We start from the raw sequence: 13,716 nt of genomic DNA, 5'->3' as shown, positions 1-13,716 counted from the left end.
CTGTGGCGGGGGAATGATGAAGATCCCCAAGTCCCAGCAGCAGCGAGCCCCAGTGCCCCTGCTCGGGCCACCCTGGGAAGGCTTTGGGAGCCACTGAGAGCCCCTGGGGTTGAGGCGGATCCCACAAGCCCTCTCGGGGCCCCGCAGATGGAGGTGAGCGCGGGAACAGCCAGCCTGCTGCAAGCCGCCTGGGAAGATGTGGGTGCACTGCTGGAAGGAGGGGATTAAGGGCCTACTCTCCGCATGGAAAGCTGATAGATAAAGGATGTCGACAACGCCATTCCTCTTTATAATTAAGAAGATAATTTAATTACTGCTATTAAAACCTAAGCTTCTTCTCCCCCATGTGGGCCGCTTTTAACCAAATGCCTTTGCCCCTGCCGTTCCCCACAGCAGACCTGGCAGCACTTAAGTAGAGACTCAGAGACTCCAGAGGTGCGTCTTGTGAACCATCTGGTTTGAAGTAGCACGACAAGCAGGAAAGGGAATTGAATCAAAGGCGCAACTTGTGTTTTACTTAAATACAGAAAACGTGTGAGGTATATCAGGAAACCGCCCCATCCTCCCAGCCCCGCACCCCACTGCCGGCTCCGGGCTATGCTCCTGTCAGGATGTGGAGGGAGAGGGAGGTCAGGAGGGACATCTGTGGGGGCCAGAGGGTGCCCAGGATTGATGGCCAGTCCCTCCCCTCCAGGACCTATCACTGCCTAGTCCCCTGGAGCCCTCACAAGGGGGTGGGGGCGCGATGCCTGACCCCACAGCCTACTCAGCTGTTTCCAGAGTGCTCTGCTGCTCCTAGGGAAACCAAGACCCCTAACCTGTAAGACAGGAGGGTATGGTCTCCCACACACCCCATGTGGGACATGACTGCCCACCTTGTGCTCAATCTTGCACCCTTGAGATCACCCCTTTAGTGATCTGAGGGCTAGAGATAGTATGAGAGCCAAATCGGGTTTGATCCCCAGCACCTCATATGGTCCCCCTGAATCCCCATGCAGGAGTGATTCCTGGGCACAGAGCCAGGAGTAAGCCCTGAGCACCACTGGGTGTGACCCCAACCCTCCCCAGAAAGAAATGCCTCAACTCCCATCCTTTATCCACTTGTCCCCACAGCTGTATACATCAGTGCCACACACCCAGCCAACTATTATCATCAGAGGGTTCCATGCATTCCATGGATGTCCTCATCCAGAGGGAAGAGGGGTGCTCAGGACACCCCTCTAGCCAAGTTAGAAAGCAGGAACTGCCACAACCATCAGAGGCCCCCCACACATGCCCTCAGCAACTCCAAGCTTAAACAGCACTGAACAGGCACTTATTCATCAGCCAAGTCTGAGTGTGCTACCCACACTCCAAAGGCTCCCCTGGGAGAGTTGTGTGACCAGTCCGGCCAAGACCTTTGTCCACAGGGGCCTGTACCCCATGCCTACCTAGCCTGACCATGGGTGCTTCACTCTGTGTGAAGAGGTGTGCAAAAGGCCAGCTTTCCTGCAGTGGTAGTGCAGGAGAATGGACCCCTTTGGACTGACCCCCAACCAATGGACCTCTGACCAGACCCCCTATGTGCTGTGCTGTTCTTCAAGCTCCATTGTCCTGAGCTTTTGCTTGTTTTCCTGGTGTTCGGGCCACACCCGATGGTGTTCAGGGCTGTCTTCAACTCTGTGCTCAGGGCTCTCTCTGGGTGGGGCTGCTGGAACATGTGGGCCTCTTGACTGCAAGGTAAGTGCTCAGTCCATTGACCTGACCCTGTCCTGGGCTTTTGCAGGTGGGCCCCTGGCACTGAAGTGCACCAGCAGAAACCTAATGGACTCTACAGAGAGGGCAAAAGTGGGCCCCTGGGGAAGGTGGCACTGGGATATCAGCTCTGAAAACAGTGTCAGCTACCTGCATGCGCTCTGCGGTCCTTGGGTTCCCAAGACCTCTTCTGTGGGACCTAAGGAAGCAAAGTGGGCAGTAGAGGGCTCCATCCCACCTCGGGCAAACAGAGTTTACCTGTTTCACGTCACTGATGCAAGAAGGGCGATGAGAAATGGAAAGTCTCAAGTCACTCTTCTTCCTTGTCTTGGCAGCTGGGCACCTGGAGACAGGCAATAGGAGCATGGTTCGGCCTCTGGGTCAGCCATGGAATCAAGGATGGCAGTCTGGGAATGCCTACCAGCAGAGGGACCAACCCCAGAAGAAGCAGACTGGTGGGGCCACACTGGCCCCCCGCTCGGAGGACAGAGCAGACATCTCCCAGATTTGCCCAGAGAAACAGGAGGAAAAGAAAGGCAATGTGAGAAAGGAAGCTCCCGTGTCATGGCGAAGTGGGGAACTGCCGAGTGCCCCCCTCCCCAGGAATGACACCCTGCCCTCTGCAGCAGACACTGCGCTCTGTGCCCTGGTGCTCCCGAAGCACTCGGCATGGCAAAGAGGGAGATGTCCCTGGTGCCTTTTGGAAATTCAGATCCTTGCATCCCCAGCTGCAGAAGCTGGATGAGCTCAGACAGACCTCCCTTCTGCCCTACCCCACCCCCAGGATCAAAGGCAGGGGTCCAGGGCAGTGATGTCTGGCCTGAGCACAACAGGCTGCCCAGAGGAGGCACTGGGCATCACAGAGTCTACCAGAAAATGAGCGAGTGCCCCTCCCTGGCGAACCAGAGGAGGGCTGACACACAGTCACGTGGAGCGGGCGAACAGCTGCTTCCTGTTCGCAAACTCTTAGTTGGGCAAACCCATGGAGCCCGCCAAGGGGAGAAACCCCATGCTTTGGGGGGCCACCCAGAACACAGAACGCAGCCAGTGAGAAACTGAATGCTGACTCTTGTTCTAGTCCAACGTATTAAAATAGAAACGGCCTGAAAGACCGTCCTCTCTGTGTCCAGCAGCAGCTCAGCGCCCCTCCAGTGAGTGACGGTTGCAGGAAAAGATGGAGGAGCCACACAGCAAAGGCAGGTGCCCCGAGCACCCCCATGTGCAGGCACTGGCACCGTCTTCAGTTTGGGAGCACTCCTCACTTTAGATGTGGACACAACCAAAACAGAGGTCTTTCCTCCTGCAGTGCTCCACGCCCTCCCGGTGGCCTTGGGGTTGGATGTGTGCCCAGTATCTGTTCCCCAGAGCAGTGCTCAGTGCCTGCAGGAAAACTGCAGGTGGTTTGTCACTCCCGTAGGCTTCCTGGGACAGAGGGGGCCCAGGGTGCATTTGGGGCGCAAAGTTGAGGCGGGTTGCTGTGCCAACAGTGAGCCCCCATCGCTGTATGCATAGACCCCCACCTCCCACATGCACACAGACTGGTAATAGAGGCACACTGGGATGGGCTGAGAGATGTGTTCTCAATCCTGAGTCCATACAACCTGCTGACCACATGGGTCCATGTTGCTTTCACACCCTGGCACTGGGTGCCCCTCCAGGCTTCATGGGATTTTGGCTCCAAGGCTCATCCCTGTGCACTCTGGGCCTCTCCCTTCCTCTATACCCATGTCGTGGGAACGGTTCCTGCCCTCCAGTGGGCTAAGTCCTCAGTCACTGCTGCCACCAGGGTTAACCAGTCCAGGAAGCAAGAAGCAAGCACCCAGAGCAGGGAAGATAGGGGAAATGCCTGGGTGCATCTTTGGCAAGGTGACGTCCAGGCTGCCACTGCCACGTGGCAGTGACTGCCACCAACACCCTGGGACCAACGCGGAAGGGAGACAGATCCTCTGCCACTTCCCGTCGGTCCTGCGTCCTAGCAAGCAGTCTTGGCGCTGGCGGTTGTCAGCTCTTCCTGCCTGGGCTCAGGAAGGGAGGGATCAAAGGGTTCCTCTGGCCCCATCCCTGGTGTTGAGTTAATGGGGAGAGGTCCCTCACCACCTGGCCTGGGAAAAATGCTTCCCACACAGGTTTCAAGATGACTCATAGCCACTGTCATTGTGCCCCCCGTCCAGGTCATTCCGGGGGGACACTCACATCGAATAAAGTCAATAAACAGGGGGAAAGGCAGGCCTGGGCGGGGGGCCAGGGGAAATGCTAGAAGAGCATAACTGCCTGTTTTTGTCTTTCTGTCCCTTCCCGACAGGGCCCGCCGTCGGTATTCCCGGGCCGCGGGAGAGCAGGCGGGCAGGGCAGCGTCCGACCCCCAAGGGCCCCAACCCTAGCAGAGGGAGGTTAAGTAAAGGATGTGGATGCGCTGCGGGGCGGAGCGGGGTACCGAGGCTTGCGGACAGCGGGACCCGGCGTCCGGAGGAGAGCGGGGGAGGGGCGAAGGCGGGGCGGGGCCAGAGGTGGTTGCGACCCCGGGTGAGCAGCGGCCGGCCGGTAAGGGGCGCAGAGCTGGGTTGCTTGCTCAGCCCTAGGACCCCATCTGTGCGGCCTGTGGGACTTTGGGCTGGGGAAACCCTAAGTCCCCTAGTCCATCCAGTTCACTTTGCCCCAGTCCCCATCCCCATCCACACACACAAAAAACGGACACGCAGGCGGCTTCCAAAAGAGGCGAAACCGTTTATCGTCGACGCCGGCTCGGTATCTACAGTATCTATACATTATCTACACGTATCTACACCGCCTGCAGACGGGGCTCTCGGGTCGTCTACACTGCAACTGCCGGCCGGGCGGGGGAGCAGGGTGGGGGGGGGGCGACACGGTCTCGCGGAGAACAATAAATATCACTTCCTTCCGCCGCTGACCGGCGCTTTGGCACTGCGGGCGCGGACCCTGTGGCCCTCGGGACTCGGGGGTGGGGGGACCCGCGGGGGCCCCCGGGCGGGGAGTGGGGCGCGGGGGCTGGGGCTGAAGGGTGGAGGCCCCCGATGGCTTTGCGGGGGGCAGGCGGAGGGCCGCGGGGAGCCCCGGGGACCTGGGGAGACGTGTTCTTTGCCGGCCCTGGGGCGGCTGGCCGGGAGCGCAGCGGCCGCGGGCGCTGTGCGGGACCCGGCCCGCATTATCTCGGGCAGTAGTCGTAGGTGCCCGGCGGCGCGGCTCCGGCCGACGAGTACATGTTGGCCGCGGCGGCAGCGGCCGCGGCGGCGGCCGCGGCGGCGGCGGCGGGGCTCACGGCGGGGTGGTGGTGGTGCGGGTGGGCGTGCGCGTGCGGGTGGTAGCTGTGGCCGCGCAGGCCCGGCAGTGGGTAGGGCGCCGGCCGGCTCTTGGCCCCGAGGTAGTGGTCGTAGGCGGTGGCCGGGTACTTGTAGGGGTGGTGGTGCAGCGGCTCGGACGCGCCGGGCGCCTCCAGGCGCAGCTCGGGGTGCGGGGGGCTGGGCCGGCCTCCGGGCGCCCCGGGCAGCGGGACCAGGCCTCCCGGGCCGGGCGCCCCGGGCAGCGCGGGGCTCAGCACCCGGGCCAGCAGCTGCGGCGGGTGCGCCGGGTCCCCGAGCACGGCCGGGCCTCCCGCGTCGCGCTCGAATTCTCGCCGGGCCTCGGCCGCGTCTGCGGAGACAGAGCCCGAGGGGTGCGCGCAGCTCAGGGGCGGCGGCCGCAGCGGGGAGCCGCGAGCGCGGCGGAAGGAGGCGGGCGCCGCAGCCGGGGGCTCCCCGCCCCTCTTCGGCGAACCTGCGGGAGTCCCGGGCCCTCCCCGGGGGCCCGCGCCCCTCCGCGGGCGGCAGCGGCGGGCGGGCGGGGCGGGCGGGGCGCAGCCGTCGGGCCGGGCGGGCGAGTGCGCGCTTGCCCGCCGCCGTGGCCGTTGTGCAACCGGCGCGAAGGCCGCGAGCGCCCCGGGGGCGCAGGCGAGGCGGGGCGCGGCCGCCGGCCCGGGGCGGAGCGCGCGCGAGGCCGCGGCCCCGATCCCACGACCCGAGTCCTACCTTTGTCCGCGCCGTTGGGTTGCGTCGGGGAGGCCACGGGGTTGCGCGAGCGCGCGAAGGCGCTCATGAGCGGCAGCGCCCCAGGCCGGTGGTTCCGGGGCCTGCGGGCGGGAGGCGGGTCAGGGACGCGCGGGGCGAGGAACTCCGGCGCTCGTCCTCCCCGCGCAGGTCACTCACCAGTCCTCAGGGTCGCAGTCTCGGAAGCCTTTGGCGAAAGGGTTGCTGGCGATCTTGAGCTGCGTGATCTGCGGGAAAGCGGGAGTCAGGGAAAAGAAGCAGCCCCGCGGCCGCGAGGGGAGCATTGGCGGGAAAGGCTCCTCCGCCCTCTGAGAACACGACCCAGACTACACCGCCTGCTCCCTCCCTGAAGCGCGCCTCTCCCCCAGCGTCAGGGGGTCTTGGGGGGAACGGCTGGTTTCTATATTGAACCCCTCTTTTCCTCCCAAGTGGCTCCTGTACCCCTGCCTGGGATCCGACGCGGTCTTCTCCGCCGCCCCCACCTTCTGGGGGCCAAGCGGAGGGTCACTCCAGGAATCCGGGTAAACTGCGGCTCACGCCCCTGACGGGGGAGTTTCCGGAATGGTTTGGAAAACAAACTTTGAGCCCCCAGTGACAGTTGCTGTCCGAGAGGTCAACCTGATAGGAGGCCGTGGGTCCTGCAGCCTGGGGAGGGGGCTGCCGCCGCCCTGGGGCTCCATCTGGGATGTGTTCCACAGGGACCTGCGAGTACTCCGGGCCAAAGTTCCTGTCCCCCGCCCAGGGTCTGCTGCGGAAAGTGGCACCCCGTGGAAGGCTAGACCTGCCGCCCGGCCTGGCGGCTCACCCGGTGGTTCTGGTAGGCAGTGACAGCAGTAAATCTCGTCTCCTCGAACACAAAGGTTTTGAAGTTTTCCTCCGCATATTTCTCGCTGTCTTTCCGAGGGTCCACATAGACGACGTGGAACCGCGGCTGGTATCTGTGCATGGAGTTGAGAATGATCTGGAAGTAAAGGTAGCAAGATCAGGGCCAAGAGAAGCATTGCGATCTGAATAGAGCAGTGAATTTCCCAGAGGATTTACCAAAATCCTTAACTCACCTCCCCCCCCCCCCCACATCCCCCAATGAACCGGTGGGTCCCACTAGCCCAAGAAGTGGTTGCAACTGACAGGGAACTAACAGGAGAGATGCTGTAAAATAGTTGTAAGATGCGGGTCTTCAGATTCTCAGTTTCCAGACCTCTGAATATTTGGGGCCGCCCTCCCCCCCCCCCCGCAGGGGACTGCAGGGGTCCTGCAGTTTTGGGGTAGAACTGGATTCTGAAAAGCCTCCTGAACATTCTGAAAAGCCTCTCCCAATCATCCTTTCCTATTAAGAAACCACCAAGGAAAGATGAGGAGCAGGATGAGGAAGGAGGCGGCCCTTCACCCCATTCTGCAGGCCTGCCAGACCCTGGGAGCCCCAGACGCTTCCCCCACTCTCGTCCACCAGGCCCCAAGCTCTGCCTCAGCCCTATTTCGGGCAGCCCAGGGGGGTGGCGTCCCAGGTGAGGGGGTGCTCACATGGCCGTTGTCGTCCAGCAGGTTGTTGGTCAGCTTGAGCTTGTCAAAAGACACAATCTGCTTCATCCACTGGGCCCCCTTGGCTGGGGAGTCGGGGTGATAGTGCACCCGGCCGGGCGTGGCGGGGTCAGCTTTACCTGCCACTAGCCAGGAGGAGCTGTGGAAGGCATACCTAGGGCAACACCGGACTCAGGTCAGGCCAGCATGCCAGGCTGGGGTAAGGTGAGAGGGCCTGGCCAAGAGAACCCTACCCCCCCCCATGTCTCTGCTGTTTCCCTGATGTGCCCCCCACACACGCCCCCATGCCTCTGCTGTTTCGCTGCAGTGACAGCAAGCCCAAGCTTTGCAGCTTTTGTTGGGCCGGGAGCTTTTCTGAGGAGGGGGCTGAAGGAAACAGGAAACTCCCCCATACAAATACCCTAGAGGCTGCGCTGGGAGCAAGGGAAAGGAGGGAGGTCAGGCTGTGAGGCAGACACATTTCGCTGCATGCGGGTTGGGGCTTTCCCGATGGGTTTCATGCCCCCGGGTGCTTCGGGATCCACCATTTGGGACCCCGCACTCAGGAACTTGCATTAGAGACCCTGCCCTCAGGAGCCCCAGTTCAGGACCCTGCATTCCGGACCTGAAGTGGCCGTGTGGGCCGCCTGGGGTGAGGGCGGTCCACATTCTCTTTATTAATTGCTGTTAATTGTCCAAGCAACTCAGGCCCGCCCTGTATAATCTCTCTGGGCCACCCCACCTTTCCTGCCCGGCTCTGGGGACCCAGCGTTCTGAGGGGTGGGGGAAGGGAATAAGATACCCGCACTCATCTCTGAAAGAGGGAGCGGTAAAAGGAGGGGCCAACTGCTTTGGGTCAAGCTGACTTGGGTATAAGGGAGCTGTCTGGGGCCTATGCTGAGAGCGGCTGGCTCAACCAGCTGAATATCCTGAGAACACATGGGAGTGGGGGTGGGAGTGGGGGAGGGGGCAGATGGTGAAGATGCCTGGGACCACCTGGTCACTAATGGCATGGGCTGATCTTGGGGGCACCACCCAGCTGGGCCTGTGCTTCTGGGGTGCCTCCGAGGGCCTGCTCCCTGGGTCTAGGCACTCACCGGTAGCGTTTGTCATCCACAGGCACAAAATCCATGAGGAGCATGTAGTCGGCCATGGGGTCCATGCCGAAGAGCTTCACTTGGAACGTGGGGAACATACGCCTGGGGGTGGTGGGGTCTTGGGTCACCTCAGGTAGGGGAGGTCAGCAACCCGTTGACCAGCCAGCCCTGGATACTGGTAACCCTTCTTCCAGGCCATTCCCTTTGCCCCCCCATCCCCCCAGAGCTGCTGCTCACATTCAGGGGCTCTCACCCTGCCCTGCCACAGGCAAGAAGCATAAGAAGACAACCCCCCCACCCCCCTTATTGAACCGAGCACACAGGAAAAAACCGGCTGACAGTGCGCAATCGGGAGTCTCTGCACCCACAGCTCGGTCTATCGGTTCTGTCACCTCCGCCTGCAAAAAAACAGGCCCAGAGGTTCGGTTCTGAGTGGCCGTGCCATGCCGGACCTCTGTGGGTGAGCTGGTGGGCACAGCAGGACTTCAAGCCTGGCCAGTCTGAGTTTCTTGGCCTCCCTCGGAAGCTAAAAGGGAGCAGCTCCCGGCTCGAACAAAGTGAAACCGGGGTGGTCTGGGTGACTCCCAGGAATACCGGCTGCTCTTTCCTCCTGGGTAGGCAGCTGCTCCCCAGTCCCTCTGCAGGGTGAGGTCTGGGAATACCTAGTTCTGACACTGCCAGCTCCTAAGACCAACGTCCTGTGCTCGAGTACCCCCTTTTTTTCCAGATTCACAATCTCTCTCCCCCCACCCCCCCCTCAGCAACTTCAAGACATCGTTCCTCCCCGTGCTGCTCCTTGTGCCCTCCTGGTCCCCTAAATCTCCCTTCCCGGGACCCTGACTAGTGACTCATCAGGGATTCTGAAATAATGACAGTGCGGTTCCCGGATAAGCAGCGGGGGCCATGGGCAGGCCCTGTCCTGGTGGGCTAGCTTCAGAAGGCTCGCCTCCACCTGGCCTTCCCACTGCTTCTCTAAGAGGCGACTCTCTTGGGAAGCCAGGAAGAAAATGTCATGGAGTCCCCCAACCATTCAGGCCTGCTGCCCTGTCTCTTTGGGCAGTGGAGGTGCTGCAGAATGCCCACTCCCCGAGGAAACTTGGCCACTGCCAGAAACCTTTGCCGGTCTGGTCTGCGGGAAGCCCAGGGCAGCCAGCCCCCGTGCACCGGGGAACCGAGGCCAGAGAAGAGTGGGGTGCTGGAGCAGATCACAGGCCCAGGCTCCCCGGGGAGGAGGGCCCAGTAGGGAAACAGAAAGCATGCACAGAGAGGGCTCTGCAAACAGGCCCGAGCAACCCTGCACTACACGGACACTGTCTCCGTGTGTACATTAGACACAACCCAGCACCCGCCTTTGTCTGCTGGTCAAATCGGCTGCATCGCAAAACTTGTTCCCTTTCTCCCTGAGCCCTTAAAACAAATATGAGCCAGTCGGAAGGCAACACGGCAGGCAGGGGCAGCGTGGCCAGCACCCGCAGTCACCCAGAATGGAGGCCTGAGAAAAACAGGCAGCAGCCTCCACCAAACAGAGCTCGGTGCTTAAAAAGTTTTTAATTCTCTCCCACAAGTTTCCTGATCATTGTCAGTGGCCCCTCTTTCTCTGGCCCAGCTAGCAAAAAGTGAGGAACCGTAGGGAACCCGGGAGGGACGTTTTCTCTGAGGTGGCAGCCGCGGAAGGTTAGCCAGGCCCCTCCAAGGCGGCAGTGGGGTGATCTCCGATCTCCTAACCGGCCCCGGCTTCCTGGCGTCCTGGGGCTGCGGGGCGAGTAAGTCGGTCCCTCCTGGCTTCTGCGCGCCGGCCTTCCCCGACCGACCGTGTGGTCGTGCCCTCCCGGCCCAGCGCGCAAGGCGGCTGACGCTGGAGCCGGGACCGCGGAGAGCGAAGAGGCGCCCGCAGGTGGCCGGGCGCGTGGTCCCCAACCACCGAGCCTCTCGGGAACCGGGCCAGGGCGGCGCCACTTGGGGAGGGTCGCGGGCGGGGAGGGGGGCGCCCTGACCTGCCGGCCTTGGTGACGATCATCTCGGTGCCCAGCTGGTTGAACTCGTCCCACAGCGCCTTCATCTCCAGCTGCACGCTCACGCTGGCCACCTTGGCGTTCTTCTTCACCGGCGCCTTGGCGGCGGCCGCGCAACTGGCCCCGGGGCCCTCGGGCTCGGCGGCGGCGCTGCTGGCGGCCCCGGCGGCCCCGGCGGCCGGCGCGAACGGGTAGGCGTGCGGCGGCGGGGGGCCCGGGGCGCCCGGGGCGGCGGCGGCGGCGCACGGGTCGTAGCGCGGCGGCGGCGGCGGCGGGGGCTCGCGCGGCCCGAACGGGTCGGCGCCCGGGGATGCGGCGCCCGGGAAGCCCCCCGCCGCCCCCAGGCTGCTCAGGCTGCTGGCCGTGAAGGCTGCAACGTCGCAGAAGTGCGAGAGCTGCGTGAGCCACGGGCTGGACACGGCGGAGATCATGACCCGCGGGCCGCCGAGGTGAGCGCTGCCCCGCGCCGCGGGCCGAGTGGCGGGCGCCGCGCTGCGCTGCGCCCCGGGCCGCGCCGCCCCACACCGCGGGCCGGCCCCGAGGAGGCGTCCCGCCCCGCCCCGCCCCGCGCACCCCCCCGCCCCGCGCCCAGACAATGGCCTCCTCCCCTCCCCCGGCCCTCGCCCCTCCCCGCCCCTTCCCCCTCCCGGCCCCCAGCCCGCCGCCGCCCGCTCGCCCGGGCCCCCCGACCGCCCGGACCGGCTCCCCGGAGCGCCGGGCCGTCCGCCGCCCCTCGCTCGCCGCCCTCCCGCGTTGCGTTTCTCCCCGTGCTGCTCCGTTTCCCATTTGTTATTTCCTTACCTTTGTCTTCCTCATTTAAATTTTCCCTCCTCATCGCCTTCCCTCTCCCATCCTCTTTCGTTTCTCTGCATTTCTGTTTTACTTTCACGCGTCTTCCTCCCCCAGCCCGTGGGTCCCTCTCCTTTTCTTTGCATTTCCCCCCCATCGCTTTCTTCTCATCTGTCTCTCGCCTCCTATTTTCTGCAGTTCCTTCTCTGTTATTCGTGGCATCTGCCAGCCCCCCATTAAAGAAAAACAAAACCCCGATTTTTTAATGCCTAACTTATTTTTTTATGACTCCACTTTCTGTCTTCAATGTTTCTTCACATTCTTCTTTTGTTCTTGTTTCTCCACCCCATCTTTCTCGTTCTCCTACCTTCTTTTCAGGTTTTAGCTCCTGTTCTCGATTTCGTTTTCTCCGCGGTTGCCCTCGCAGCTTTCCCTCACTCCTTTCCCTCTTCCTCGCACTCCTTTCCCGGGGTTCTCTGACTCTCTCTTACCCGCTTCCCTCCCACCTCCCCGCGCTCTGAGCCGCCTCTGCGCACCTTCCTCGCCCCTCCTCCCCTGTTCTTCCCGTTCCCACTAGCCCTTGTGGGCGCCCTTCTGCAGCTCCGTGGGGGTCTCTCCGAGCCCGGGGCTGCTTGGGATTACCCGATTGCCCTCTGCCCCGGCCTCAAAGCCAGAAGCCTGGAGCTCACCTCCAAAGGGCTCCCTGCACTCTCTCTGCGCCCCAGCTCTGCCAACTCTGGAGCCCCGCCGCCACGCAGTCCCTCACCGGGCAGGTCCCTGGAGCTGTGCTGTGGGAAGCTCACCTTCCATGTCCCTGGTGACAGTGCTGAAGTGCATCCCGGCCGGGGATCCCAGCAGCCGGCGAAGCTTCAGCGGGTCAGAGGACCCGGGGCCCAGGCGAGTGGTGCGCTCCGCTCCAGCTGCAACCAGAGAGGCGATGCTGAACGCGCTGGCCCGAGGAGACAGCGGGCTGCGCGCGTCCATAGGCGCCCGGCGGCCTGGCCGGCGCCGCCTCCGACTGCGTGCACCCAGCAGCACACGGGACCGGGGGCGGGGGCGGCGGTGCCACTCAGAGCCGCAGGCCCCGGGCCCTGCGGGATGATGGCGTGGCGGCGGCCCCCTACTCTAGGCTCCAGGGGCCAACAAGGGGCCCCAAAGGTTGGCGCACCCTGGGAGCAGGGGCCCCTCCTACTTTTCCAAGGCCCTGTCCCCGCGCTCCCCCACTCCCAGAGACCTCTGTAACCACCGCCCCTGGAACATCCTCTATACCCGCCGAGGCCAGGCTTCCCTCTGTCCGGCGAAGCTACCGTTGGCCCCATAACCCTGGAGAGGAGGCAGCCATACAGAGTGCCCAGCCCCAGCCCCTGGCAGTGGGGTGCCAATAGAAGCGCTGCCCAGCTGCCTGGGCCCAGCCCTGCCCGTGCCCTCCCGCAGCCTCCCCGGCTGCCCCTGCACCTGAGTGAGGAGAGGGCAGTTCAGGCGCGGGCACCCGCTGGCACTGGCGGCCAATCCCAGGGCCGTGCTGTCGTCTTGTCTTTGGTGCAGCCGGACGGGACCCAACCCCACTCGGGCAGCTCGCCGTAGCGGCCAAGGACCCCAAGCTCAGGGACGGACGCCGCCCAGGCCGTCCAGCCCGGAGGAGCCCCGAGCAAGCGTCTCGCGCACCCGGCGCGCACCGCCCGCCTCTGGCCAGGACGCTTATACATCCGGAGGGTGGGCAGTGCCCGCTCCTCCGACCTCCCCGCTCACCGGCCTGGCGCAGGGAGGGCGGGGGGCGGGGCCTCGAGTGGCCGAGGGAGCCCAGGACACATCGGAGAAGTTCAGGCCGTGGTGGCCGAGCTGGTGCTGCTGCCTCCCACCACCCGCCGCCTGGCCAGCCTGGCGGCCTGGGAAGACCCAACTGCCGCGGTGCCCAACAGAGTAAGGCAAGGTCTGCCCAGAGCCTCCAGGCCTCTAGGCACTGGCGTTCTGGATCCAAAGGCCTCATGCCCACATCGTCCCCCACCTACTGCCTCTGGGACTTCTTTTGACCAGTTCAGGGCATCGGTGGCCTTCTGGTGCAGAGAGACCCTGCAGGGCATCAGGTTGTCGGCCCTCAGGGAACCTCTTGGACCGTGCACCCAGGATCTGATGGTCAACGCCCTGGTTCTGCGGCCTCTTGTTCAGCAACAGCGTGCGATGGGATCAGAGGAGGGCAGCCTCTCTCGGGGTGTCCACAATCCTAGCACCCCAGGTTTGAGCTGGGAGGCAGGGAGGGCCCAGGAGCTGGGGCTGGTGGAGCTGACTAGGACTTGGCCTGGGGTCCAGGTAGACGAGGGACTGTGCTTGTGGCAGGTAAGAATACGGGGTACCTTGGCTGTGTGGGGTCTGGTGTGCGTGACCTGATGCACTGATTCCTCCTCACCGCGGCTGCAGCTCTGGAAAGGGCTGCTGTCCTCAGAGCATGTCCCCTGCTTCTGAGTGGCCGTTCAGGGCTGGGAGAGTGGCAGAGACACTGGGACTCAGGGCCAGAGCCAAGAATGTGAG

General features: G+C 63.5%; 1 protein-coding gene across 2 annotated transcripts; it reads right to left on the bottom strand.

Annotated features, from left to right (window-relative positions):
- Positions 1–4,874: 4,874 nt before the first annotated feature.
- Positions 4,875–12,772, bottom strand: TBX1 (T-box transcription factor 1). Of its 2 annotated transcripts, XM_056120972.1 has the most exons (9): positions 12,646–12,772; positions 11,994–12,110; positions 10,384–10,771; positions 8,390–8,491; positions 7,296–7,467; positions 6,580–6,735; positions 5,934–6,001; positions 5,757–5,857; positions 4,875–5,382 (listed from the first exon to the last, which is right to left on the bottom strand). In XM_056120972.1, exons 2-9 carry the CDS (start codon positions 12,025–12,027, stop codon positions 4,898–4,900), a joined length of 1,506 nt encoding a protein of 501 aa, XP_055976947.1. In that variant the 5' UTR covers positions 12,028–12,110; positions 12,646–12,772; the 3' UTR covers positions 4,875–4,897. The 2 variants fall into 2 exon arrangements, with proteins under 2 accessions (XP_055976947.1, XP_055976946.1); XM_056120971.1 differs by lacking the exons at positions 11,994–12,110; positions 12,646–12,772 and having other exon boundaries at positions 10,384–10,832.
- Positions 12,773–13,716: the final 944 nt, after the last annotated feature.

Source organism: Sorex fumeus, unplaced genomic scaffold, assembly GCF_029834395.1.
Source record: "Sorex fumeus unplaced genomic scaffold, SorFum_2.1 ptg000043l, whole genome shotgun sequence".
Classification (NCBI taxonomy): domain Eukaryota; kingdom Metazoa; phylum Chordata; class Mammalia; order Eulipotyphla; family Soricidae; genus Sorex; species Sorex fumeus.
This window is presented reverse-complemented; position numbering and strand designations above follow the sequence as displayed.